Here is a 26,852-nt window from a genome sequence, read left to right as displayed (position 1 = left end):
GGGATTGCTTCAGTTCCATGCTTTGGATGGTGCTTTGCTTCAGAAGCAAGAAAGAGAGTATCATCATAACAACCATCAAGCCTCTTCAGTTATTAGATGATAATAGAAGTTGGAATATTGCCAGGCTATTCCATCTTTTGTGTTTCAAGAAAATTTCAAAGGAAGCTCTAATTCTACTTGGCAGCAACTATCGTACATGAATTTATATCTCCTGCAAAGAAATTGTGATGATTTTCTTTGCAGGATGGGTCTCTAGCGAAGGACCAAGTTGGGGTTTTGGAAATAAGACTGTGGGTTAATAGCAATGGCACCTTAATTATGGCTGGTGCAGCTGAAGCCGTGAATGCCATTTATGATTCATTTAATACTCGTGGTGCTCGGTTAAATATTCATTCAAGCAAAGTTATATGTTTAATGCTAAAAAAAATTGTATCTTTATAAACAATGTAAGGCTTGATTTATAAATATTAAAAAAAAAGATTTTCATATATATAGTTATTACTGATTTTTTTTTAAATATCGTAACTGTCATTATATATTTTTAAAAATATTATAATTGCCGATAAAATCTTTTGACGGTATGGTTAGCTTTTAATCAAATATTTATAACAAATATTGTTGCGTGATAAAAATACTGTTAGATTGTAAAATATTTGTTAACGATTTTTATCTTATAGAAAAAGATTTTTTTTTTGGAATTTTTTTTTGTACTTTAATATAAGGTAAATTATTAGATAGTGGTATGATCCGAGCATGATCGTGTCACCTCATGAAAAAGATTGAGTTTGCTGGATCGAATTTATTAATTATAGTATTATTTATTTACTACTTTTGGAGGAGACTAAACATGAGAGCAACTTTTGTTTAAACATTTGAATATCCAATCAATGGTGTTCGGACTTTCACTTTCTTTAAGGCATTCGAATGCTCTAATCTGAGAACATCTCTTGTTAAGGCGTTCAAATGCTAGCCTAACGACGTTCAAACACCTCAATCCATAGTAGCCTTTGTTCGATTTAGAGTTTCAACAAAGCGTTCAAAACACCCACACGATGTTTGAATGCTTGGACGTTGATTTCAGTCCGATTACATTATTTCAATAGTTATTTCGAATTAGAGCTTAATTAATTTTGAGTCATTAGGTGTAGCCTTCAAATAAATATGTGGAGAGCATTCATGTTTAGTGCATTAATGATTTGAAGAATATTGATGATTTCGTATCTTTTTCTACCTCTCGCCTCTCTCTTGAACTCCTTCCCTTTTTATCTCTTCAATCCAAGGCTAACGCCATCAATAAAATGTTAATATCTTTGTCCTTGACTACCACTCCCCTAGTCTAGTAGGGCCGTCAATCTTTCTCCCTCTCTTTCAAATACTAGCTTCCTCATTTTCATTCGTCGATCTCGCTTCTTCTTTAAAGCCGACTATTTTTCCCCCTTCTTTCTTTCTAAATCATAAATCTATCTCATGTCGTCATCATCTCTATTATCCTCTCCATTCTCATCATCTAGGTCTCATCATCTTTATTGATTCTACCACCAAGCACACTCACCACTATCATCTCAAATAAACGTATGATCCACAACATATAACTTTTGAATAATTTTAAAAAAATTTATAGAAGAGCAAGATAGTTTTTTTTTTCTAACAAAAATAGTCCTTTTAATCTAAATTTGATTTTTAGCCATACCTGATTAACTAACCGAATGCCATATTTATAATTTTGGTGATAATTATGATATTTTAAAGAAAGTAGATATAATTATCATCTTTCAAAAAAATTCAGTAGCAACGAAATGCAACATAGCTTAATATGCGGATTTATTTTTATTTATTTTTTTAGGTTTACAGGATTACTTTCGAGCCAATTAGGAGCCACCAAGTACCGCGACGTAGCAAATTCTTGCATTTGGAGCTACGGAGAATAATCCCAAATCGTCTTCGTTCTTACGCAGCAGGTGGCTTGCGTTATTCTGGCTCCGGCAGGATCGGGAGTTCTAGGCGAGCCTCCTTTTGTAATTTCTAGCTGCTTTCAGCTCGTTCAATTTAAAAAAAATAAAGTTATTATGGTGACCGTCTCCTTTTCTCTTCTTCTTTCTCTATATCTCTGGGAGCTGCTTCGTAATAAAAGAAAGGTTTTTTTTTCAGCCCTTTACTCTCTCTCTCTCCTTCCTCGTCCTGAAAGCGGCCACATAGAATAATGGGCGGATCGAGGATGGCGATGAGCTCGGTGGTGGTGTGGGTTCGGCGACATCCGCCAAAGGTGAAGGTTTTCTCTCCGTTGTGGCAACAATGGTGGCACTCGTCTTCATCTGCTTAATCGTCGACGATCACGACAAACCTCTTCATTGCCGTCGAGGCCGCCCATGCCCCCGTGCTCATCTATAAGCTCAACAAGGAGAAGACCTACGCCGGTTAATTTGAAGCCCTATACCCCTATTCAATCCCTTGATTGATGATTTATTCCTCCGTTTCAGCATTAAATTTTTGATTTTTTTAAAATGGTTTGTATGGTCTTCTAATTGTCGCGTTTCTTCTGGGATTCAAAGATCATTATTCTTTTTTCACGTTTGATTCGCTGTTTTGGGAAGAAGTGAGGAAATCGAAGAAATCAAAGATTGAGAAACCAAATACTAAATCTTTCTAAAATAACTTTTTTTGAAACTTTGTCATAATTCTTTATAGAAACCAATTAAAATGTCAATTGTTACAGGACTGACTATCCCTCAAGTCTTAGGAGTTGTCGACTATATAAATATATATCCTTCTTGTCAAGATACAGCCGATTCCTTTGTCGTAAGACTAATGTTTGACTGAATATATCCGAGTTTTGTTGGACCCTTTTTGAGTGCGATGTGATGCTTAATTCTTCGATGGAAGACATCAACCAATATGGAGTTGGTGGAGAAATAGGAAATCTTAAGGATTGCTCATTGTTACTGCCGTTGCCGTATTCTCGATGTAAGTAAATCTTAGAAGGTCTTTCGTTCCATGGCTATCGACTTGATTTATTCTTATGATCTCCATGGTTTTCTTTTTCTCCATCAAAAGTCTCGTAGGTGGGCAAGCTACGTCTTCCTAGTAGTAGTCCTACTAAACTGTACTCTTGACTTCTAGTTACACTCTCATATTTTAAGTGCAGATTAAATCCTTGTACTCGATGAAACGTTTGCATATCCTTCCTCATTTGTCCTTTTTGTCTTTCATCAATATCTCAGGAGCGACCACCTCAAAGTTTGCGATCTAGCCACGTGGTCATCTGGGAGCTCATCTGAACTTTTTCATAGATCACAGCTGTTCATTGGTGGATCCGATGTCCCCTGCTCGAATGAAGTAAAATGCTATAAACGCGATAGAGCCCGAGAGGGATAGGGACAGGATAAGGCCATCCGAGGGGTATGGGAAGCCGAGTTGGCGTGTGCTCAGATCTCGACCGACGAAGTTACCCCCTCTTTTGGGTGCAGACCTCATGCTGCCTACTTTGCAAGAATTTCCTGCATATTGGTACTTGGCAGTCGCCAGTCGATGGTCGGCTGGCTTATAAGGAATGTTATCAGTATATATACTAATGTGCTTAAAATGCCATTTTTAGCTCTAAATTAATTCTCTATGTTGCTTGCAAATAAGTACTACTTTGAATTCTATAATGAGCTCTTTTTACATATGTAATGTGTTTATGTGCTCTTTTTATGTCTGATGCATTACATACACGTATAAATACAAACATTTAACCAGAAAAGGAACGGCCTTTTTGTTCGGTGTGCTGAGTAGAGCAGCGGATCCTCCCTGACGTGGAGGGACAGGTGAGATGCGGCTGTCGGCGAGAAGATGGATATCTGATGGGCGGTTGTCAGCCGTTGATGGTGTGGTGGGGGTGACGTCTAGAAGCGAGGGGGGTATGCCGTATGCGGCGTTCTTCGTGCTCCTATAAAAGCTCACTTCGAGTGCTAGAGGAGTGGTAGTTTGGTAGATAGAGCGTTTCGGGAAAGGTTGGAACCCCTCCTGCCTCGTGAGAGCAAGAGGGGGAAAGCTTCGAGCTTTCCGTCTTCCTTGCTAGTATCCTTCCTTATTTTAATGAATCTAATGGGTGCCTTCGATTCTTGAGCTGGTTCTCGATTCGAGGGGTATCTTTCTTTTTTCTCGATTTTTGTTTTTGTTGTTGTGATTTTGAAGGGGAAATAGAGCCGCCGAGGAGATGATAGGATATGCGCATTAGTTATTATTTTTTTTCTGGATTTTGTTTGTTTTTGTTTCTGTTTCTGTTTCGAGAATCTTAGATTTCTTCTTAATCTTTGGCTTTGGGTATAGCAGAAGCTTGGTGGTTGGGAATCCTGGGAGGAGTGGTTGGGGATTGAGGTGGAGTTTAGAAGCTCCTGAATTGGTTTAGAAATGGGTCAAAGACTTGTTCTTTCTGATAAGATAGCACTTCGTTTCTTCTTTTTTAATCGGAGATTCGTGGATTGCTATTTAGTTTTCCCTTCTTTTCCCTCTCTTCTTTCCTTTACATTCGAAAAGATCCCATGGGTGGTTTGGACGAAAAGTTCATCCCCTTCTCTCTTTATTGTGCGCTTTAGTGGATGGTAATGAGAACCCGATTCTTCTGACCTCATAGGACGAAGCTCTGTTTTCCTCCCCTTTTATTTCTTTTCCTGTTTTTTTTTTTTTTCTCTCGCTTCTCAATGGCTTTTTCCTCGTTCCTCTCATTCTTCTCCTATTCTTTTTGTTGGAATTAATTTGTGGGTATTCTTTTCCTGGTCTCAGTTTCCTCACCAGAATCGATTTCTGTGACCGGTATCACTTCTGGGTTCTCAGTTTTGGCAGCAGCGGAGAGGCAAGAGAAATAAAAACATCTACTTTTGGTCTTTTGGTGAAAAAGGTACGATATTCTTTCTTGTAGCAGTGCTCTCAACCCACCTCTCACTCACTCTCTCTCTCTCTCTCTCTCTCTCTCTCTCTCACACACACACACACACACAACTGTGATTTTGATTCTTTTAGATAGAGGAGGAGGAGAGGAAGGTGAAGAAGCGAAGAAGAGGAAGAAAGATCTCATCTTGGGCAAATAGTAGTATTGGCTGTGGATGAGAGTTGATTGGATATGGACAAGGAGAAGTCTCGAGATGTGATGCGGGGAAGAAGTTCTGGGAGTTGCTTCTCGCCCACAAAGCGACAGCAAATGCGACGCTCGTCGGCTATAGGTGTTTTCGTACTAGTAACCTACCATCTTCTCCATTTTGCCCCTCTTCCCTCTCTCAATTTACTTCCAATGGTCCAATTTTTTATTTTTATTTTTATTTTTATTTATATTTTCCTTTCTTGTTTTTGCTTCTTTGGTAAAACCAAGCCCAAGTTGTTTGCTCTATGTCTCTTTACTGGCTTGTGTTGATGTAATGAAATCAATCTTGAGCTAATTTTATTGTGTGGTAATCATTTTGCAGTCATAAATGGCAACAGTAATAACGGCGGAGATGGAGAGAAGAATGCAACAATGAGATGGAAGAAGGAAAAGGTCAGGGGCTCGAGGTGGAGATCGAGCAACCATAAGGCCGTTGCAGAGGCCGGTGTTGGGAGAGGGACTGAGGGAGAAGAGGGTGATGCTTTTCATTCACCACCTATTACCAGTAGTACTAACAGTCCTACTAGTAGAAAGAGAGTGAGGATCCATGGAAAGGTTTGGTTTTAGCCTCTCAACTTGATGACATTATTTGTGTTTTTAGTATTGCTTGTCTATTGTTAATTCGTCAACTTTTACTGCTTTGAAGATATCAGAGGATTGTGATTCTGTTGATCCTGCGCCAGTGCCTAGAAAATTAAGATCAGGTAATGACTGGAATCTAGTAGTCTGATTCATCTTGTAAAGTTGCATTTCAAGACCTATACTTAATAAAATATCTTTCTTTTTGTCTGATTGGGAAAACTTTATGAACTGGAATCTCGCATGTTTGCTATTTGGTTCGGTCTCATTGGGCTTAGTGATTTGTTGTCATTATTATAATGGTTTTGTAATTAGGGAATCTGTGTTCTCCAGAGAGATTTCTGCATGCAAAAACAAATGCTAGTAGTAGGACTCGTAAAACGCTAGCAGCTAACTTTATGTAGTTTCTTATGGTTAATAAGATTGTCCATCTTCAAACTTTACTGAGTTATGTTCTTTCATAATTAAATGTCATAGCATTAGTCGACTTAGTTTATACTTTCCTTATTTCTGTCTCAGCTATTTACAAACAAACTAGCAAATCAGCATCTCCTCCACTGCCAGATGGAAAGAAGAAACACCAATTTTCCTTTGATGGTATGCAGGAGCCCTCTTCTAATTGTGGGAGAACGTCCAAAACAGGAGTGGTGGGTTACTTTTCCAGTTCACCAGCTTTTGCCATATTTCTCTGATGTGGAACAGTAAAAGGATTATACTCTTGGAATTTTTTTTGAAATAGTTGCATGGCTTTCTGACCAAAGATGAGGAAGACGTTGCCGAGGCTTTGTATGAATTGGCCAGAATGGGCAATGGGAATCCAGAAGATCAATTGGATACAAAGGCTGCTTCTACCTCTTATGCTGAAGGTCTATGCTTGTATATTTTCTTTGCATATCAATTAGTCAGGTTGTTATACTGTTTACTTTATTAGATTTCAATTTTGATATGCTCATCTCTACAGGTGCTTCGAAGGAGGAGGATGCAAAACTTTTGTTGCCATGTGCTGCAAATGAAGTAGCTAATCTCTCTGCTTGTTTGGAGGAGCCTTCTGAAAGAACTGAGATGGTTGAACCTCCTAGTTTGGAGCAATCTGCAATATTATCTCAGAGCTTGCTGATAGTTGAACAAAACCCAAAAGGGGAGCAGAAAGAAAATCTATCTTCAGGCAACACTATGTGTTTTCCAAATTTGTTGGGATCTTCTGCGAATTGCTCTGATAATGGGTGAGCAGTGCTTCTTATCTACCACTTTAGGTGGCCCTGAAAATGGTAACTTTTACCCTTGTATCAGCTCATTGCTGATCTTTTATTTTTCTATTTGTAGAGAAATGAAACAAAAAAAATCGGATCTTCCGCAACATAGAGCAGACATTGTTCTGGTAATGCTTCTTTCCAGTCTCTTAATCATAGACATGTATATCTGACTTGTGAAATGATTTAATTTTGATTGTACTTATTTTTTTCAGTTTGGATCTACTGGATCTGATGTGGTACATGAAGAGCAACAAGCCAGGCAGACCAGTGAAAATGGTATGAAATTTGTTTCTCAGGATGGTACTGACTTTATGATGAGGAAAAGACATTCTACATGCAGAAAACATTGGAATGTTAAATTGTTAATAGCTCCTTTTTCTTATTGATTGTTATCTTATGTCCAACTCTTTTTATCAGAAGCTGCTCTTCATGTTCGGCGTGGTTTGCCTAGTACCTCACATGGGCATTCGGCTATGTAATTCTACAAACCTATTGTTTCTACTTATATTAAAACCTTTTATTGGATGTGTTTTTTTCTCTAATTGTTGGTACATTGTTGGTACATTGTGGGAATTCTTACTATTTTGAATCTTGTTCCCCAGGTCCTCTCCTAATAAAGTTACAGTTTGCCCTGACTCTGATACTTGTGTTGCTAAGGTGATCAATTCCTAAACTTGCAGCTATGTTCTTTACATAAAATTTTAAGTGAAAATTGTGTCAGTAATGTATTTCTTAGTTAAAACAAGTTAACAACTTTGTGACTCCTAGATGTGCTGTAATTCACACCCCTGTGTGTCATTATCAAGAGATCCCTTCCCTTCCTTTCCATTGTCGTAGAGTTTCTACTACCATTCTGACCTAAGTTGGTTATTGTGCAGCTTTCTTTGATTAATTCTGGCACGACAAGTTGTCGTAAAAAGTGTGCAACGCATGTATATTTAAGTCATCTTATCCAAATGCATCAATCAAAGTCTAGGGAGGGATCAAAGCCAGTTTTTCCAGCAACCTGCGAGACAGCTGGGATGCGAGATGGTTTCAACTGCACTTCATCAGCTACAAGCAGTGGTACCTTCATGAAGAGGAAGGGAGATGATGCCAGAAGTCATATGTTGCATAATGCTACATACCTACCAGTTCAGCAGTCTTCTACCATACATGAGGCCCATGTTGAGCAAAGGATGGGGATGGTAGTTACTAGCACTGCGACCTGTTTATCTGCTTAAGATTTTATTATTTGATGAGATCTCAATTCTCTTATTCAGGCTTACGATTTTCTGTCCTTTTCGGCTGGCCAAGGAGCTACTAATAATTCTGGAAACAGGGGGGAATCGTCAGGGCATCCCCATTCTCCTTTCCTGCATCAGCATTCCCCGCACCATCCCAATGTGCCCTTTCCTTTTTCACGTGTTCCTTACACCCACCCTTACCCAGAAAATCTAGTATCTCCAGCTTCTCAACAGGTTTGTTCCTTTTGTTTTCTTCTTCTTTTGGTAAATGCTCTCTTTCTTTTCTTTTATACTTTTTTTCTTTTTGTTGTTGTTGTTGAGAATCTTGAGATTACTTGTTTTATTGTAGCTACATTTCCTTATTGCATCCAGATTTTTGAACCAATTGATTCAACTCTTCTAGATTTTTAATTTCATAACATTTTACTTGCTTATCAGCAATCTCTCAATGGAAATTGAAACTAGATTCATGATGCCCTTCCTCCTAATACATCACATCTTATTTGACCATTGTATGGTACTAGTTGAGGTTTGGAGGATGGTAACTGTTCCACTGTAATTTGCCTTAATATTTTTATCATCATAATGAGTTGTTTCTCTGTTTGGTTCAGTTGCGAGTACCACAATATATGGGCAACCCATATTACAGGCCGCACATGAATCTTCCAGGCGGCTCCACGAAGCTGCAACTACAGCAGCAATTGTGGCAGTCCTATTTGGCTCAACACAGTCCACCTATTGGCTACGACTCGCCTTCTTTGTGGATGAGTGCTCAGGCTTCTTTGCCAATCCCACCTGGTACAGGTGGGCACTACCACTCGTCTAATACAAAGCGACAGCAGCTTCTTCCTGATGTTCCAACCTCTTCATCCTCTGCGGCAAAGCACCAACAAGATCGCTACAAACATAGCGGTGTATATGATACTGTTGCTTTCCATCAGGATGGTTCTTCTCAGTTGCAGCTCCTCTGCAATGCACAACGCTCGTAAGATGGATTGGTCTGATTCGTTCGTCTAATTCATTATGGATCCTTGAGAATCCTTACTGCAGTGCTACTGCTACTACTTATTCGTGGAGTCTAAGAAACAAGAAATTGGCAGACCACTGTACGAGGCAGGGCGGACTGGATGCTTCTCATTTTTCGCTGCTAAGGGAAGATATCTGATTTATTAAGTGAAGAAAGAAGTGCACAGATGTGTGACCACAATTTAGTTGAAGAACTTACAAATTTCATACTAGTACGATAGAAAGGAACAAAAGTTTGAAGAAAATGTATCCAATCTTCAAAAACATTTCTATTGTGTGTGACTATATTTTAATGCGACTGACGGCTGTTATGAGAAAATTACTCAGATTAGTAGTAGCTGAGAAGAAACACCATGTCAAAAATATTAGATGAACTAGTACATGAAATTGTTGTGAAGCTGCAAGATTTATCAGTGCTTACCCTTTCTTTTGTCTTCAAAATTCAATTGTGCAAATGGTTTACTACTCCTTTTCTCCCCTCTAAATACTAGTTTAATTCGCAGCGATCTGGTGCCTGTTCTATAAGGTTGCATTGAGGAATCATATATGCACAAACAGTTATATAAACTGCTGTTCAAGGATGGCTGAGATGCTAGTACACTGTTTTGGCATTTGAATGCTGGTGCCGTTGAATGTTGTTGCTGCTAGCATTAGATATCTGATGTAAAAGAATAGATCTTATTCTAAAACTCACAGAGCTATCCAGGATAAACATGGGAATATAATAGGGTGCATATTGGATAGAGGAGATATCTATTCCATAACCATTTGCCTGCAGTTGAGATTAATGAGACCAAAGTAGCACACCAAAAGTTGAAGGCCGTGTTAATTTGCTTCTTCTTTTTTAATATTTTCTATTTGTAAGCTGACTTTTTTTTTGGGAGGATCGGAATCTTTTCTATTCTTCATGCTTATTTTTCGGTGAAAGATTGTTCAATCTGCAAATAGTGAAAAAGACAAGGTTCGAACTGCTAGTTCCCTCTACTTTGACGCCTTTTGACCATAGGAGATCCAGCGGCGGTGAGAGGTAAGTTCATGCAGTCGCGGCTGCAGACGATCTGCTCTTTTTCGGGCATGCCATAACACGTGCTATGCACGTGCATCGTCGTCGCCTCTTTATATAGACGAACCGTCTTTAGGTTCTCGAAGGCGAGAGCGAAAGAGAGGAGAAGAGAAAGAGACAAATTGGTCTGAGATGGCGGGGATGGGGGATGGATACGTGGGCACGGCCCAAGATGCGGTGAGGATACGGCGGCTGGAGAAGCAGAGGGAGGCGGAGAGGAGGAAGATCCAGGAGCTCAAGAACAAGTCCGCCGGCGGCCAGACCGGCCTCCTCCAGTTCGGCTCCGGTACCTCCGAGGTAATGATTAAGAAATCCCGCCAACCTCAGTTAGTACATTGGGCTTCCTTCTTTTTATCTTCTATTTTCCGTCAATTGCTATCGTCTTGTCTTGAAATCAGTCCAGAGGAAGAAAACCCAATTTGGATTTTTTTTTTAAATTTTTTATTTTATATGCCGAACCTTTTTTTTACGCATACAAAGATCATCTTTTCCCCCTTTTTCTGATACCTGTGAGTTGATGGGGTTCGTTTCTTTCTTTTTGACAATTCTTATTGTCTTCTCACGAGAGCAGTCGATTAGAAAAAAGCCAGTTCCGTTTTGTGTCTCTGGGCTCGATTTATGGGTTAAAACGTTATCTAGAAGCTGTAAAAATTTTTTGAAATGAAAAATGAGATAATTGCTGTCGTCTGTATTGGCTCTTGTTTACATCTTTGAGATGAGCATCATACGGACGGAAGGGACAACAGATTGTGCTGTAATATTTGGGGAAGAATATATATATTTGTGCGGTATATATCTATGCATTTTTCTACTGTTTTTTTATTGACAGAATCTAGGGATGCAAGTAATTTAATGAAAATGCACATAAGTTACCGTATTTCAAGACTGTTTGGGAAATATCACAGTAGCAAATGGATAGAGAATTGTGAATAGTTGAACTCAAAATTAGGTAATGTGACGCCTATGGGAGATCAAGATTGACTTGGTTAGAATGAACATTAATAATTTAATATTATTTCAAGATTTGGAATAGTATCTCATTTTACTTATTGACCTCACTTCTTCTTCCTTCAATTTTCTCTTGTTTCCTTCATTTTGGGTTTTGCATACACTGGTAGGGATTCCACTGCCTATTAAAGATTTTGTAATTAGTATGCATGAAAATGGAGGTTGCTTTGTTATTAGGAGAGTTAGCAATTTGATGTATCTGGTGGTATTCTGTTATCTATTCGAAAGGCGTATGTTCTGATTGATTAAGCTTCTATCTTTGTTTGATATTCTTGAGTCTTGACTATGGCAGGAGAGGTATCTAAATGACACTGAATATGGAAATTCTTGAGCTAAAGTTCAAAAGGATGAATTCTTTTCATAATCATATAAGTTTTCTTGCTGAACTAATTTTTTGATTTTGTCCTCTTTGAGCTTTCTAAGGTTGTGACAGTTTTTATTAGTTTATATAATAACATACTTGTTGAATTAGTGTCTGTAACAAAGTACTCAGTATGCCAGGCAAAGATACTTAGAATTTTTTTATTTTTTTTTATGGCTTTCAGATACTCGAGACTGCTTTTAAAAAGGAAACAGTTGGTCTAGTTACAAGAGAGCAATATGTTGAGAAGGTAAGAAATTATCTGAATCGAATTGTTTTTTTTTATAGTTTTCTATGGCAAGCAAATGAGAATAGTTTTCAGACTGATGCTTATAACTTTTTTTAATGCTTACTAGAGGGTTAATATTCGGAATAAAATTGAGGAGGAAGAGAAGGAGAAGCTTCAAAAATTACAACAAGAGTGAGTTTTAAGTATTTAAATATTTTGTGTTTTACATTAGTTCTTATTATTATCCTCAGTCCTCATATGAGATATGCTTGCTGATGATACAGGGAAGAAGAACTTGAGTTACAGAAAAGGAAAAAGAGGAGGGTGAAGGTTGATTCACGTCTATCCTTTGTTGATGACATTGATAATGGAAGTGATGAGGATGACGTTGAGAATAGTATGTCTCATTTTTAGTTCCCTCCTTTGCATCTCCCTCCATCTGGGCTTCTTGGCATTGTACATGCTAGTTGATCATGCAAAAACAATGTTTAACTGGCTTAACTTCTCAAATATTTTCTCCTTTATTTGTTAATTTGGCTTATCATGTTCTAGTACACCTTTTTTTTTCTCTGGTATCTATGTCTATATGACCTATTTTGCCGTAGTAATAGGTGTCCTCATGATTCTCTTTACCACCTCTTAACATCAGTTTGTATGATTATTATGAATGGTTGTTGACATGATTATTCATATAAAGCTTTCATGTTGGAAATAACATTCGCTTTTGTCCAACTTCTTTTTCCTGAAAGGCTGGTGAGCATAGAAAAAGAGAAAACTGAAGATAAACATCAAAGGGCAAGACTTGAAAACCCAGTACAATGAATTTCTTCCCTTTGGTTGAGGATATAAAGATATTGTGTCTTACATGTGTTGATCATAAATTTCTGTGTCAAATTTACGTATTCAACTCTGTATGGATAGTCAAGAAAATTTAGTATCCAATTTCTATATTCTTTAAAGCTTTTAGCTGGTGTACAAGAACTTATCAACTGTCAGGTTTTTGAGGTCTCTTTAGAAAGTAATAGTTATTGTCCTTAAAGTTACCCCAGTTTAATGAAATTAGGAGGTGACTGAAAGGGACGCAGTGATCTTTAATCTCACAATATATACTGGATTATATTACTATTTACTAGTAGCGTTAGATGGGAAATAATGAGGGGTGGTTGATTCTATAGTTGCCGAATCAGAATACAATCCAAGAAGAAAGTCTTTGATGACTTATATCAGTGAAATATGAATATTCATCTTATGTTGGTAAAATATGAAGATTCACAGGCACCTGACTAATCAATTTGTCTCTGTGGAAGAGGTTGACCATGTGCTTGCAGAGAATATGTTGCATCAAAATGAGAGAATGAATTCATTTGGTTATCGATGTTAAAATATCCAATCACGAGTATTACATAAGGAAATCATGTTAGAACTTGTTTCACCCTTTTTTCATCAAATTGGGGGTGCTGTGTAGTTTTTGGTTACACACCCAATTCTATGGGTGGTGGATTTCAGTATAATTGGATAAAAACGTCTTTGTAATCTCTTAGCATCAGACAATGAATTTAAGGTTCTTATCTATATAACTACATTTGTTTGACTGGGTTTGGACTTTGGAAAATATTGCCTTGTAACTTCTCTATGTTAAACCTACATATGCAAGTTCTACACTTCTACTTACATCAGTGAAGCTGCTGTGATAATGTGAGCACCATGCTGACTGCCACAAAAAAATATCTGTTTACAGATCAAGAGATGAAAAGATCTGTGTGTGGGAAACTTGGAAAAGATCCAACTGTTGAGACAAGCTTTTTACCTGACAGGTATGGAAGATATGTCTAGATGAATTTGTTGATAATGTAAATAAATGAGAAAGAGTTTATGTATCCTCCTTTTGCTTGGGCTTTAATCTCTGAGCTCTGTTGCCAAGAATGATCTTCCAGGGATAGAGAGGCAGAGGAACAAGAAGAGCGAGAAAGATTGAGGAAGCAGTGGCTTCATGAACAGGAGTTGATCAAAAGTATACCCAGATCCTATTATTTGAGTTATGCTTATTGGTTTACTATTAGCGAAGTTAGTGTTGCTAAGATATTTACTACTCTACCTCAGATGAACCTCTTGAAATTACTTATAGCTACTGGGATGGAACGGGCCACAGGAGAGTTATCCAGGTAACTTCCCCCTCTGTAATGGTGCCTGTCTTTTTTGAGCTCTTCTGATGGTGCAGTTGTTTCCTGATTAGCATTGATAAAACCATTTGAATTATTAGGTTCGCAAAGGTGATAGCATTGGAGAATTCTTACGAGCGGTTCAGCAGCAGCTTGCACCTGAGTTTCGAGAAGTACGAACAACATCTGTGGAGAATCTCCTCTATGTGAAAGAAGATCTGATCATACCTCATGTATATCATTTGCTCTAATTTTGTCTCTTTTACTGTTAATGTTGGATCATTCTAAGTGCAGCTATATAACAGCGACCTTTCTTTTCTGTTTGAATTTTCAGCAACACAGTTTCTATGAGTTAATTATCAACAAGGCACGGGGCAAAAGTGGACCGGTAATGCTCAATTTCATAAAAAATCCTCTTAAGGATTGCTGATTCTCTTTGTTCAGTTGTGACTGACTATTTCTATCTGCTGAAGGAAGAAATCCTTTTTTTTTTAAATTTCATCTATTAGTTTTTCTCTTTTACTGCTTTATATCCATAATAGGATTCCCCTTTAAGTTATGATACTTCACATACCAAATTATTAAGGCTAAATTACTTTTAGGTCCCCTCATCTATGATCCAGTGTCACTTATATGATTATTTCTCTTAAAGAAAAATGTGGCACTAAGACCCTGTGAAATATTATAATCTCTATGGAGGGTTACACCATTGGCAGTGAAATTAGTTTACAAAATTATCCTCTATCTGTATACACATATGGACTGTGGAAGAAGGGCGCGAGTTTAATAAAGATTGGGAGATAGAGAGATTGAGAGGAAGAAGATAAACCAAAAATTATATCATTGGGTTGGGAGTGAGAGAAAACTGTTGAGAAAGGCAGGGGGGGAAATGAGGGAGATTGAGAGTTTGAAAGGAAGGAGATTAATAAAACTCTTGGAGGTCACTATTAGGAGAGAGACATGTTGGAAGAAGAGGAGAGGAAATTTTGGCACAATGGAAGAAGAAGAGGAGAGGAAATGATTGACAAAGATTGGACGGAGAAGAGTATAGATATATTAGTAACAGTATAGGTTTGGGGAGGAAGATGACGGCAATTTTGGCACAATTATTAGCAAATATTAGTCAACTTGTAATGTTTGAGTAGTTCAGAGGATTTTTGTTACACTTTTTTTAGAGGGTACAAGTGATATCATGTTATAGTCCGAGGGGTTCAGGTGTAATTTAGCTAATTATTAAAGGCCAAGAAGAAAAAAAGTCACCAATCAAACTTTTAAACTGGCAGCAGACTCCTTTGTACTTGGTACTGGTGGTGTACAAAGTACCTCTATTTCAAGCAAAAGCTTTGTGCAATTATGTTATCATGTACAGTATCAACTGAATGCTCTGTGCTTGTTCTCGGTGAGATGGAAAGATTGGTCAGAGGACCACCAGCTTGGTTTTTAAGCTTGGTACAGTACTTAGGCCGAGCCAGGCTAAGCTAGGGCTATTCCCAGTTTTCCTTCTGTCAGCACCCATGGTATTGAAGACATTTAAAAGAAATTCTGGGGTTCCATTTCCCCGAGTAGGTGCTAGGCAGAGAGTTAATTTGCTCTGTAATACATTCATTTTTGCTTATATTCTCTAAATGTCAAATCGCATTGTTACACTAAGCTATCATGGAAATCATTTTTCAAAAATTTCAAAAATTTCAGCTTCCCATAGGAGTATGTTGTCACATATATCTTGTTAAAAATTCCTTATGCTTATGAAAACCATGACATTGAGATGAAGAATCCTTTTGGGAAGCCAGTCTGCAGTAACTCCAATTGCTCTTTCGGATCACTGAGAAAAATCTTAGATAGAACTTATAAGAAAGGTGTTTTTTTTTCTTCCATATTTTTTTTTGCTTGAATTAAGTACCATATGGGAAAGCGACATGTAGCAATTATCAAATGTTCTGTTTTATCTTATAAATTTCTGCCTGCAGCTTTTCCACTTTGATGTTCACGAGGATGTTCGGACAATAGCTGACGCCACAATTGAAAAGGATGAGGTGATGTGCCCTTGTCTTCTTTTAGTTTTAGTTTTTTGAATTAAAGTTAAGTCCAAGACAAGGTATGGATTTTACCTGTACGAGTGAATATTTGATTGGTAGGATTGGCAAAACATTTCAGACATGGAATCAAACTATTAGGATCCATGTTTATCTCATTATCTGGATCTTGAAGCTGATATTTCTCCTGCATTTATCTGCAGTCCCATGCCGGAAAGGTCGTGGAGAGACATTGGTATGAGAAGAACAAGCATATATTTCCTGCTTCAAGATGGGAGGTTTGTCTCCTTGCTCTATTTTTTTTCTGATATTAATCTAGTTGAGAGTATGCTCACTACTTTGTTGTAATTCTCCTTTGGTAATCCAAATTCCTTGCCTCTCCAGATATATGACCCAAGTAAGAAGTGGGAGCGCTACACGATCCATGGCGACTGAGGGCGGAAGATTTAACGACAGGGTTATAATGTATTAGCATTTAGACTTACTCAAGCCCTTGTACCTCGACCACATCTGTTAAGGTTTGTCTGGAAGCTAATAGGGATCATTAGTAGAACTCTGAGAATGCCCATTAGACAAAAGTTTCATGCACTTAATTCATAAGTTGTGTCTTTTATCGAAATGGTGTGGTAATCCTTGACAATTTTAGTACACTCGTTTTATGTAGCTACTCAATGGTAACTATTTTTTTTTTTCCGAAAGCAACCTCTCTCGATAAACTAACTTTCCTTTTATTTTTCTATCAAACAGCCAAACCAACTTTGGCAAGTTGGCTGCGTAACTAAATGTTTAAACGGGGAAGAAGTATTATTAGAAATTATTAATTTCTATTTATTTATTTTTTTTACTTTTGATAACTACTAAAGTGATAAGGTTAGTTTTCAGTAAAAAATTTACCCACACAGTTTATTAGGATGGTGGTTCATTTCTAATGAGAATTAAAAAAAAAAATTAATTATGTAGTCTATTGGGATATTGGATATAAGGTCGTGAACAATAAATAGATTTAAAAAGAATTGTGATGTAAAAAGGACAACACGAGTACCGGCCAGACGTGACCCTTCTCCAGTCATTTTTATGCTAGGCCCTGAAATTTGACTTTTGGTCGCTCTATAACATTAGAACGGTGGCGGTGGGGGTGGCGGTGGCGGTGGCACGATTACCTTCCTAATCCCTAAACACACGGCCTGGCATAGAGCTCTCCAGTGCACTGGAGAAGACCCAAACTCCAATAGGACCACTTTTTTTCTCTCACGTGCCGTGCCGTGCCACTCCTCTTTTTTTTCTTTTTTCTTTTTTCTTTTTTCTTCTAAGTTCTAACCCCTGTTTCTGTTCCAAAACCCAACCCCTATTCTAAAAGTTGTTAACCCTGGTTAACTCCATTTCCAGATTTCCAGAAAACCAACCACTTCTCCATCTCAACCCACGTGTTCACTTCTGACGGTCCAGATCACTCGAGGTCATTAATATCTCCTTCCACCTCTCTATATAAACCTCTCCCCTCTCCTCTCCCATCCCGCACACAAATTAGAAACCCTAACCCAACAACTCTAACCCCCCTCCTTCGAATCCCAATGGCCTCGAACCCTAGGGTCTTCTTCGACATGGCGATCGGCGGCGCCCCGGCTGGCCGGATCGTGATGGAGCTGTACGCCAACGAGGTTCCCCGCACCGCCGAGAACTTCCGCGCCCTCTGCACCGGCGAGAAGGGAACCGGCCGCTCCGGGAAGCCCCTCCACTACAAGGGTTCCACCTTCCACCGCGTGATCCCGGACTTCATGTGCCAGGGCGGCGACTTCACCCGCGGCAACGGCACCGGCGGGGAGTCGATCTACGGCGAGAAGTTCGCCGACGAGAAATTCGTCCGGCGGCACACCGGGCCCGGGATCCTCTCCATGGCGAACGCGGGCCCGAACACCAACGGCTCCCAGTTCTTCATCTGCACCGTGGCCACGCCATGGCTCGACGGGAAGCACGTGGTGTTCGGGCAGGTCGTGGAAGGGTTGGATGTCGTGAAGGCGATCGAGAAGGTGGGATCAAGGAGCGGGACCACGTCGAAGACCGTCGCCATTGCAGATTGTGGACAGCTCTCTTAGGTTTGATGGAGAGCCGGGCCTTACAATAATGGTTGTGTTTGTCTTCCTCTCTTGGTGTCTTTGCCTTCTTCGTCCGGTCTAATTAGGGTTCTGGTGAGTCGGATCTGTGATCCAGTCTCTATGTTCTCGAGTTGCTATTTCCAATGCCTCCTTCTGAGGCATTTCGTCGAACAGGAACATGGAAGGGGAAATAAAATTACTCGCATCTTTACTTGCATCTTAAGCATTTTTTCTTACTATTTTACAGGGCAAATAGGGTCTTATTTGTGAACGAGGAAAACTAGTAGTTGACTTTTCTTCCCGTAGAGATCTCTTATCTTATTTTATAAAATAAGAGCTATTTGGTGATATTTTAGGCGTTTTGGAATAATATAATCCCACTAGGTGCGTGGGAGGAAAGAGATGGGGACCATTTGTTTCACCTTTGACCAGTGCCAATCATTGTACTCGTTGTACTCAAGAGGTCGATTTTATTCAAAAAATAAATAAATTCAGTAATATAAATACTGTTTATGTAAATTGTTAGTTTATTAAGCGATTATATATATTCCTCTCTTTTTCTAGTAAGTTATGAGCAAACTTGAAATACATTATAAAACCTTTACAATAATAAAGGTTTTTCTTTTAACAAACACACTCCTATCTAATTATAATAGGATAAACTTCTCCAACGTACGAGTAAATATAAATAAAAGAATAAAGTTTCCACTTTTTATACTGAACGCTAATTTAATATTTTATATTAAAAATATAGTGATAGTTTTTTTTTTTAAATTCTTTAGTAGTTAATTTTTGGTGGCCCACTCGGATTGAGCGCGACAAGTAGCCGCGGAGCTGATTTTATGGGTCAGGTTGTACTAGTAGACACATAGACGTAATTATTGTGGGTGTGGTGTTATATAATTCTAAGCTTCTCTTTGTTGAATATATATATATATATATATATATATATTTAAAGCCAAAATGTGAGAAAACGTTGCATATTACCACCCACTTGATAGAATCCAGTTCTCCTTTGTCTTTTACCCTTTAGGAATGCTTTCGAGTGCTATACGATGCTCGGCTTTATGCTCCACTATGTGTGGTTCAAAATTTTGTCTACTGGCCCCAGGCCCCAGGGCCATGGAATTTACTTATCAAATTTCAAAGCTTTGGGTCGACTCATGCAAACTGAGAATAATCTTTGCCACCATTGCCGAAAGTTAAGAGCCAGGATTAAGAAACTCATTGTTTATAAGCATTTTCATAATGCTTTGTTGTGACTTAAAAGGAAAGCCTTACTAAGATTTTACTGGGGATGGCAAAGATCTCTTCTGTGATTGATAACCCAACCCTCTCTTAGCAATCAATCTTTTTCAATGCTCGTCTTCCTTGGGAACCGCAAGAAAGTTTTTTCTTTTATAATTAGTTTATTGCTAGTTAGCGGTGGGTTGAGAGTAATGTGCCATTTATTATTTATTCCCAACCCTTTCTCAAACTCCATGCCATCTTGATTGCTCTAAACTCTCTCTATTTAGTTGCTCGCATGCCAAAACTGTAGGCCTTATCATTTAGATGCAAAAGCAATTAAGTGTAGAGGAGATTGGCTATGAGAGGGTGCATATCTTGAACGAAATTGCTACGATGATTTGGTGCATAGTGGCCCACGAGATCTAGTGTATTCGAAAGAATTATATGGTCTTCAGGTAGAAGACTCTTCTACCTTGCAAACTCCCCAGGAAAAAAAAAATGTTGGCTATGATTTTAGCCGCAGTTTACTTTAAGATTAATTCTTTTTATATTATGTAATATAACTCCTTATTAAAAAAAACTAATAATTAAATATTATAATAACTTTGTCTCAGAATATAAATAGTTAAAATTACATTTTATATTATACATCAATCAAATTACTAATTTATCATTGATTATCTATTCCATCAACCTTATTTATATGAAATCAAAAGATATTCATGATAATTTTATAAAAAATAAAGTATATTTTTCCTTCACTTTATATTATATCAGAAATAATTATTACACTATTATTTTATAATATAAAATTAGTTATTTTAGAATTAATCTTATTCTTAAAGTGAACCCTTCCAAACCTTCCGACAACTTTAGCACAGTGACTACATGAATGGCTATACCTGAAGATTGAAGCTTTAAAGTTAGAGCTCTTTTAAGGCACGAGTAACCAACATTATTTTCAAATCTCATTCGTTGCTTACATCTCTTATTTTTGTTCATCGTTATCAAGAAGCCAACCAACTTTCTAACCGTCGGCTAATCTCAATAAGATTTAGTGCTTTTCTTCTGTTAGGCGGACTCAGTTTCATATGATTTATTAGATATGCTGGGTAGACATACTCTAGGTATAAGCTGGGAACTTGGGATATTTGAGATAGTTTTATATTTGTTTTTATGGAAGTATAGTTATTTTTTTATAAAAAAATATTAATTATAATTTTTTATCACTCTTTTTTTCTACTTTACCAAAGGAGTTTTAAGAGCTTGGGATCCATATTATTAATGCACTTGTGCACATGCGAGTTCTTTATTTTATATGCTATGTGAAATTTGCTCATTTATATATTATCGTGCAATGGTTTAAAACACGGCTATTTGTATAAAAAAAAAAGTTTTAAACTTTTATTATAACAAGATTAAGTAGGGCTATCAAGCTCGATGAGCAGCTTAGGTTCGGCTGAAGCTCAAGTCCGACTTGACTTGATCAGAACTAAGCCGAGCCTGAGCCGCTAAAATCGGCTTGAAATTAATATCGAGTTGAGCCTGAGCTGGAGCTGACTCACTCAAGCTTGGCTCAATAGGCTCGTTAAGGTGCCCCTCCTCCTCCTCCTCCTCCTCCTTCTACAGCAGCGGTTCTCCTCCTCCTTCGGTAGCGGCAAGCGCCCGTGGTGCCTTGCCTCATCGTCCTTGTCCTTCTTCTTTTGTAGCAACAGTGTTGCGACTGCCGCCTCCTCCCCCTCATCTTTTTTCTTCTTCTTTAGCTCAGTTTGGGCTCAATTGGCTTGGTTCCGTTCAATCCGGCTTAGCTTAAATGAGGCTTGATAATAGTCTCAAGCTCAGTCTGGCTCGACTCGAGTTGAGTTGAGCTGAGCCTGAATCCAATTCTATGACTTGAAATTAGTTTTGAGCTGAGCCTAAGTTGCATCCTAAGATTGACTTTTGAGTCAAATGTTTGTGAGCTTTTATAATTTAATTGTATATAATTTTTAATTTATAATAATAGATTCTAATATATACTACATATATAAATTATATATATGCTAAATCTAAAAAACCAACCCCAAATCTTATTAATTACTAAATTGTAATGATTTTTTTAAAGAGTCAAATCTCTGTGCCTCCTTTCTCACCCTTGTACAGTTTGTACTGCAACTGCAAACGGAGGTGACGGCCGAAGCTAGGGTTTCTTCTTCTCCTACAAGTGATGCAGAGCAGGAAGCGGCGGCGGAAGGACCGTCCGACGATCCACCCTCGCAATCGTTACTCGGAGTCGGCGCCGGACTTCGGCCTCCTCGCCTCCCTCTACCCCTCCTTCGCCGATTTCGTCTTTCCCTCCCGCTCCGGCCGCCCCACTATCGACTGGACCGATTTCAACGCCACCCGCGAGCTCACCCGCGTCCTTTTCCTCCACGATCACGGTGTCCACTGGTTAGTCCTTCTCTGTGTTGGATTCTCTAAGGCTCCCTTTGGTTCCACGAAAGGTAGCAACTCATAAATAGTAGAAAAAAGGAGACGTTTTTTGTTTTATAAACATGAAAACAAAAAGGAAAATGATATCACTAGTAATTTTTTTACACGCTTTATCATCGTTTTATACAGGCCTCTTGTTCACAGATATGATAACAATACAATTGCAGGTGGATACCAGATGGGCAGCTCTGCCCTACTGTGCCAAATAGATCGAACTACATCCACTGGATTGAGGACCTTCTTGCTTCCGAGCTCACCCCTCCGACTCGTGCCTCTGATGGGAGAGTGAGGGGCTTTGATATCGGCACTGGGGCCAATTGCATTTACCCGCTCCTCGGAGCATCTTTGTTGGGGTGGAGTTTTGTTGGTTCAGGTGAGCTCTAGATTTTCAGTGCATGGAGGATTCATTCATACCTTCATAGAGAATAGGGTTGTTGAAAACAAAAGGATATTTGCTCTGTTTTCGTTGTAGATGTAACTGATGTGGCTTTGGAATGGGCTAAGAAGAATGTGGAGAGCAATCCACATCTGGTAGAGCTGATTGAAATCAGAAATGCAAACGATGCTTCATGTTCGGCTGAAGACAAGCCAATAGGGGAGGTTGCTAGGGAGGATGTGGTGGTCAAACCTTCTGTTCTTGTTGGCATTGTCAAGGATGGCGAGAGTTTTGACTTCTGTATGTGCAACCCTCCTTTTTTTGAGAGCATTGAGGCAGCTGGTCTTAACCCGAAAACTTCTTGCGGTGGGACAGCAATGGAAATGGTTTGCCCGGGTGGTGAATGTGCTTTTATTACTCGCATCATCGAAGATAGTGTTTCCTTAAAACATTCTTTCCGGCAAGTCCAAGTTTTTTCCTGTTGTTTTATTTTGATGTTGACCTCGAGATTTAATTTCTTAGAATTGTTCTTTCTTATTTAGGTGGTTCACATCAATGGTTGGAAGGAAAGTGAACTTAAAATTCTTGATGTCAAAAGTGCGTGATGTTGGGGCCTCAGTCGTGAAGACTACTGAGTTTGTTCAAGGTCAGACTGCTCGGTGGGGCCTTGCGTGGTCTTTTGTCTCTCCAAGCAAAAAGTTTATTGCATCAAGTGTACAAAAAAAAAACAATCATTCATTCATGCTTGAGGTTTGACATCATTCGGTCTTTCTTTCTTTAGCTTATATGATCCTTTAGTTCCTTAATTCTGTTCTGAATTGCTTTATTGATATGCAGTTTGTAGCTTGCGACTAGCTAGTTTTTTTCATCTGGAATCGTATTTATTCCTTCAACAGAGAGTATTTAGTATTTAAGAATTGTTAGGAATATAAGTGAACTGACGGACTGAGTGGACTGAGTGGTTTTGTCTTCTTCCATGTGAATTTTCTGCTATGTAATGGTTCTCATGTGAAGAATTGGGAAGTTGAGTGTAATCTTTTAGTGCTTTGCACTCCTTTTCCATCCTTGTTATTTGTATGTCCACTGAAGATACAATTTCTGGTTATGACTCTGGTCTAAAATCTTAACTAATCGTTTTCTGCAGACAACATATTTTGTCGCACATTTTCTCCACCAAATAGAATTGATGCTTATTTTTCTTCTTCTTTTTTGGTATTTCTCTAGCTAGTCGAATTTGATCCTCACCTATTGGTACTATTCTATTTCTTTGTATTCTATATTTTGCCAGAGTTTCACTTTGTGACGTATCAAGAGTCTCAAATCTAGTCCATCTAAGAGCATTCTTTGCATTTTTTCAAGTTTTCATATCAGAAGTTTATTTCTTTCATATGTATGTTCAGTTTCTCTTTTAGTACCTTTAATTATTCTGTTTCTTTAGGGCCTTCGCCGTCAATTTGGTGCATTTCAAATACTGAAGTCCGTGGAGTCCTTTTTCCTGGCTATTGGTGCGTCCTGTAAACCTGATCTGTCATTATTCTGTGTTAATGTAAGATCCTTAAATTTTTGGTACTCTTGTTGTCATTTTTGGGAACAACACCAGGTTTTTGTTCTCTAATATTTAGTTCTATCGTATTTTCTTATAGATAACTCTATCAGACAAGCAGACTGCTGCAATATGTAATGATGACTTCAAAAATATTGCTGGAGGTGCTGATCGACTGACAGCAAACGAGTCTGACAAATTGGAGTACCTAGACAATGAACTGTCTTTCCGTGTTTCAGTATGTTCAGCTATACTCTTGTTACTATCGGGCTATTAGAGTGTGATCTAGTTTGTTACTTTGCATTCATGGTGTGATGATTTGGTTATGTAGGTCTTTGAGCAAATTCCAGGCACACTGCTAGTGAAAGGAGCAATGTTGCATAAAGAAAGCTCACTTTCAGGTACTTATCCACCTTACTCCTCTTATCAAATTCATATTCACGGTCAAAACATTTGCTGCATAAAAAAGAGTGAACCTTGTTATTGAATAATTAATTTTCTGCATTCTGATATTCTTGTCATTCATCCTGCACCATTATCCAGATGCATGATGTTGCTCTGAGTTGTGTCTTTAAGGCCTCCTAGCTGTGAGTTGTGCTCTAAGTGTCCATTGTTTGAGGTGCTAGATTTCTAATTATGTTTTCTTGTACAGGAGGTTATTAGCTAATCTTTGAACGGTTTGCTAGTAGGACTTGATTATATGTAACACCATGTGTAACCTTAATAATTTGATAATTCTCAAGTCCTTTTGACTTGATGAATATGGCCTTGTCATTTCCTCTAAGGCCTTGTGAGATTCACCTCAGATTCAATTTCTCCTAGTTTGGTACAAATTTAAAGAGAATTGCTTTTGCCTACTATATTTAAAACTAAAATTCTTCTAAGAGTAACTGGTTCTTTCAAAAGTTAGTAGTGTTAAGTGTTGGGTGATTTTTTATTTTTCATGCAGAATTAAGTACTTCTGAGTACTTGCATTCAGACCAATTGCCTTTCTCTCCAAGAATACATGTCATATCCAACGTTTAATCTTACTATATGCCTAAAATGAAGGACGCTATCAACAAACATTGCCATTGGGACTTCAAAACATCTACAAAGTTGTCTCCAACCATCCTGATGTATAAATTCTATATGATAATAATCTTCCCCAAGTTTCATATGAGATCTGCCCAGAGCATACCCAACGGCACAAGAAAACCTTATTTAAGAGACATTTGCACAGGAAATATCCTATTTGTATATGAATATCCTCATTGCATTGCAGATTGTTGAATCTACTATTTTCCATACATTGTTAGGCAAAACTGTATCCCTTACATACCTTCTTTCTTCACAGGAGTGTTCTCATCATTATTCTCTCATCTAGAGGAAGCTTTAAAGAGGGAGTTCCTTAATAAGGTTCCTGGTAGCTGAACCAGAAAAATGATTGTATGCTGATGGCATTTAATCGTAGATGATAATTTTGAGATACAGTTGGAGGAGGTCAATTTCTTCTTCCTTTTCTTTTGTTGTTGTACAGATGCTCAAATTTTGAAATGGCCCATTTTGCTTACCCTCTCAATATTATGTGACCCCTCCTCCACTGCTTTGTATATAAAAAAGTTCACAGGAACATGTTGCCTTCACAGAGCCAAGGAGATGAGATTAAAGAGAAACTTGTCAGAAATTAGTCAAGAAATGCAGGTGCTACACCTTATCCGGATTTATTATGTTGTTTTGTTTGCTGGGATGTCATGTCTTGTCATGTCTTGTCATGTCTTGTCAAGTTTATTTAGATAAATTACAAGTTCCTACAAACCAGCAGGTAGGGGGTCCTCACTCCTCAGACATTCATCTGCTGCTTCCCCACTCACTAGGGACCAGTGACGTCTCTTTCCTCCCACTCCATCGCAATAACCAGCTCCCTTGCGTCACCTCCCCCCTTTATTCACGGAACGAGTAGTATCTTATAGATACACCTTTCTAATTTTTATCCACCTCTCAGCAGCTCCTCTTCCGACGCTACCCATTATAGCAGATCTATCCGTGCTCGGCCACTCATGCCCTCCGCGTTATCCCTCGCTTCTCCCAATCACCTCCTCGGAGTTCGTGACCAGCCCCGTCGCCTCGTGCCGCGAGCCACGGCCGTAGCGATGGCTACGGCCTCCCCCTCCACGCTCTACGACGTGCTCGGCGTCCGATCTGGCGCCACGTGTCGCGAGATCAAGGCCGTGTACCGGCGGCTCGCGCGCGAGTGCCACCCGGACGTGGTCGTCGCCGAGAAGAAGGGGGAGTCGGCGGACGAGTTCATCCGGATCCACGCCGCGTACACCACGCTATCCGACCCGTATAAGCGCGCGGACTACGATTGCGGAGTGGTGATCGGACGGCCGCGATGGTCGCCGCGTGGGTGGAGGGTGTTTTCCGCGAGCGGATCGCACCATCCGATCTTCACAGGATCTACTCGGCGGACATGGGAGACGGATCAGTGCTGGTAATAGGGGATACAAACAGATGCTATCGGCTGGCTTGACTTGCGGTACTATTTGGATAAGTGGGATGGATACGCTATTCTGTTTTATTATCTGGTGAACTGGATAACTTATCACGGTGTCACTCAAAAGACGTGCATATTATGTTATTCTTATCACAATATGTTATGTATGGGCTGCACTTTACCAATCCATGAATTTGTAACCCTTGTTAATTAGTAGTATCTCTGCATTTAGGATAATCCATCAGAGATTAGCTTCTTGTTTTTATTTAATACTATTATCTCATATACAAACAACACCCATGCTGCTGCTCCTTATAATAATTTTCTAAGGCTGCGTTTAGAAACGGAATTAGTTTGGATAATTTATGTACATCTTATTTCTTTGATAGGTCAAACATTTAAGCCGAGAAGAATTGGGAGATACAATAGTTACACCATCTTTCCGATGTAACTATTTATCCTAAGATAAATAAGTAAATAAATATATATTTTAAAAATACTAACATTGCTTATTTGCTAGTTCTTTGGACCAACTTCCAAACCAAGTGAAGTTATTAGTTGCAGAAATCTTGGCCGTTCACACATTCCTTTGAATCCTAACCGTTTAAT

At 38.7% G+C, this 26,852-nt stretch overlaps 5 protein-coding genes across 20 annotated transcripts; all 5 read left to right on the top strand.

The window, feature by feature from the left end:
- The first annotated feature begins 3,744 nt into the window (after positions 1 to 3,744).
- On the top strand, positions 3,745 to 9,641 carry LOC140797439 (uncharacterized). 13 transcript variants are annotated; one of them, XM_073150873.1, is made up of 16 exons: positions 3,941 to 4,056; positions 4,516 to 4,580; positions 4,762 to 4,876; positions 4,999 to 5,198; positions 5,439 to 5,671; positions 5,763 to 5,820; positions 6,215 to 6,342; positions 6,435 to 6,561; positions 6,657 to 6,918; positions 7,019 to 7,073; positions 7,161 to 7,224; positions 7,366 to 7,423; positions 7,551 to 7,605; positions 7,827 to 8,135; positions 8,211 to 8,408; positions 8,786 to 9,641. In XM_073150873.1, the coding sequence occupies exons 4-16, from the start codon at positions 5,099 to 5,101 to the stop codon at positions 9,161 to 9,163; spliced, it is 2,025 nt and encodes a 674-aa protein (XP_073006974.1). In that variant the 5' UTR covers positions 3,941 to 4,056; positions 4,516 to 4,580; positions 4,762 to 4,876; positions 4,999 to 5,098; the 3' UTR covers positions 9,164 to 9,641. The 13 variants fall into 13 exon arrangements, with proteins under 13 accessions (XP_073006998.1, XP_073007056.1, XP_073006974.1 ...); XM_073150897.1 differs by lacking the exon at positions 4,516 to 4,580 and having other exon boundaries at positions 3,745 to 3,989; XM_073150932.1 differs by lacking the exon at positions 4,999 to 5,198 and having other exon boundaries at positions 3,942 to 4,056.
- A 675-nt stretch (positions 9,642 to 10,316) lies between these two features.
- Positions 10,317 to 16,672, top strand: LOC140788977 (protein XAP5 CIRCADIAN TIMEKEEPER). The gene is made up of 12 exons (XM_073138543.1): positions 10,317 to 10,560; positions 11,817 to 11,882; positions 11,989 to 12,053; positions 12,146 to 12,258; positions 13,600 to 13,675; positions 13,796 to 13,872; positions 13,962 to 14,023; positions 14,122 to 14,253; positions 14,355 to 14,408; positions 15,988 to 16,053; positions 16,257 to 16,331; positions 16,438 to 16,672. The coding sequence occupies exons 1-12, from the start codon at positions 10,396 to 10,398 to the stop codon at positions 16,486 to 16,488; spliced, it is 1,002 nt and encodes a 333-aa protein (XP_072994644.1). The 5' UTR covers positions 10,317 to 10,395; the 3' UTR covers positions 16,489 to 16,672.
- A 656-nt stretch (positions 16,673 to 17,328) lies between these two features.
- On the top strand, positions 17,329 to 18,363 carry LOC140788985 (peptidyl-prolyl cis-trans isomerase). The gene has a single exon (XM_073138554.1). The coding sequence runs from the start codon at positions 17,625 to 17,627 to the stop codon at positions 18,144 to 18,146; it is 522 nt and encodes a 173-aa protein (XP_072994655.1). The 5' UTR covers positions 17,329 to 17,624; the 3' UTR covers positions 18,147 to 18,363.
- Positions 18,364 to 21,440: 3,077 nt separating this feature from the next.
- LOC140789569 (uncharacterized) lies at positions 21,441 to 26,480 on the top strand. Of its 4 annotated transcripts, none has more exons than XR_012109210.1 (10): positions 21,441 to 21,806; positions 22,016 to 22,221; positions 22,321 to 22,684; positions 22,767 to 22,974; positions 23,663 to 23,770; positions 23,868 to 24,005; positions 24,099 to 24,168; positions 25,104 to 25,249; positions 25,370 to 25,450; positions 25,755 to 26,480. XR_012109210.1 is itself a non-coding variant. In XM_073139330.1 (8 exons), the coding sequence occupies exons 1-8, from the start codon at positions 21,583 to 21,585 to the stop codon at positions 25,178 to 25,180; spliced, it is 1,395 nt and encodes a 464-aa protein (XP_072995431.1). In that variant the 5' UTR covers positions 21,441 to 21,582; the 3' UTR covers positions 25,181 to 25,433. The 4 variants fall into 4 exon arrangements, 1 of the variants encoding a protein (XP_072995431.1); XR_012109208.1 differs by having other exon boundaries at positions 25,752 to 26,480; XR_012109211.1 differs by lacking the exon at positions 25,755 to 26,480 and having other exon boundaries at positions 23,663 to 23,729; positions 25,104 to 25,433.
- Positions 25,900 to 26,244, top strand: LOC140801234 (chaperone protein dnaJ 11, chloroplastic-like). Its single transcript, XM_073156249.1, has one exon. It carries the CDS (start codon positions 25,900 to 25,902, stop codon positions 26,242 to 26,244), a length of 345 nt encoding a protein of 114 aa, XP_073012350.1.
- Positions 26,481 to 26,852: the final 372 nt, after the last annotated feature.

Source organism: Typha latifolia, chromosome 1, assembly GCF_019914945.1.
Source record: "Typha latifolia isolate L0001 chromosome 1, TyphaL0001v2, whole genome shotgun sequence".
NCBI lineage: Eukaryota > Viridiplantae > Streptophyta > Magnoliopsida > Poales > Typhaceae > Typha > Typha latifolia.
The sequence above is the reverse complement of the archived record's forward strand: the minus strand, read 5'-3'. Positions and strand labels throughout refer to the sequence as shown.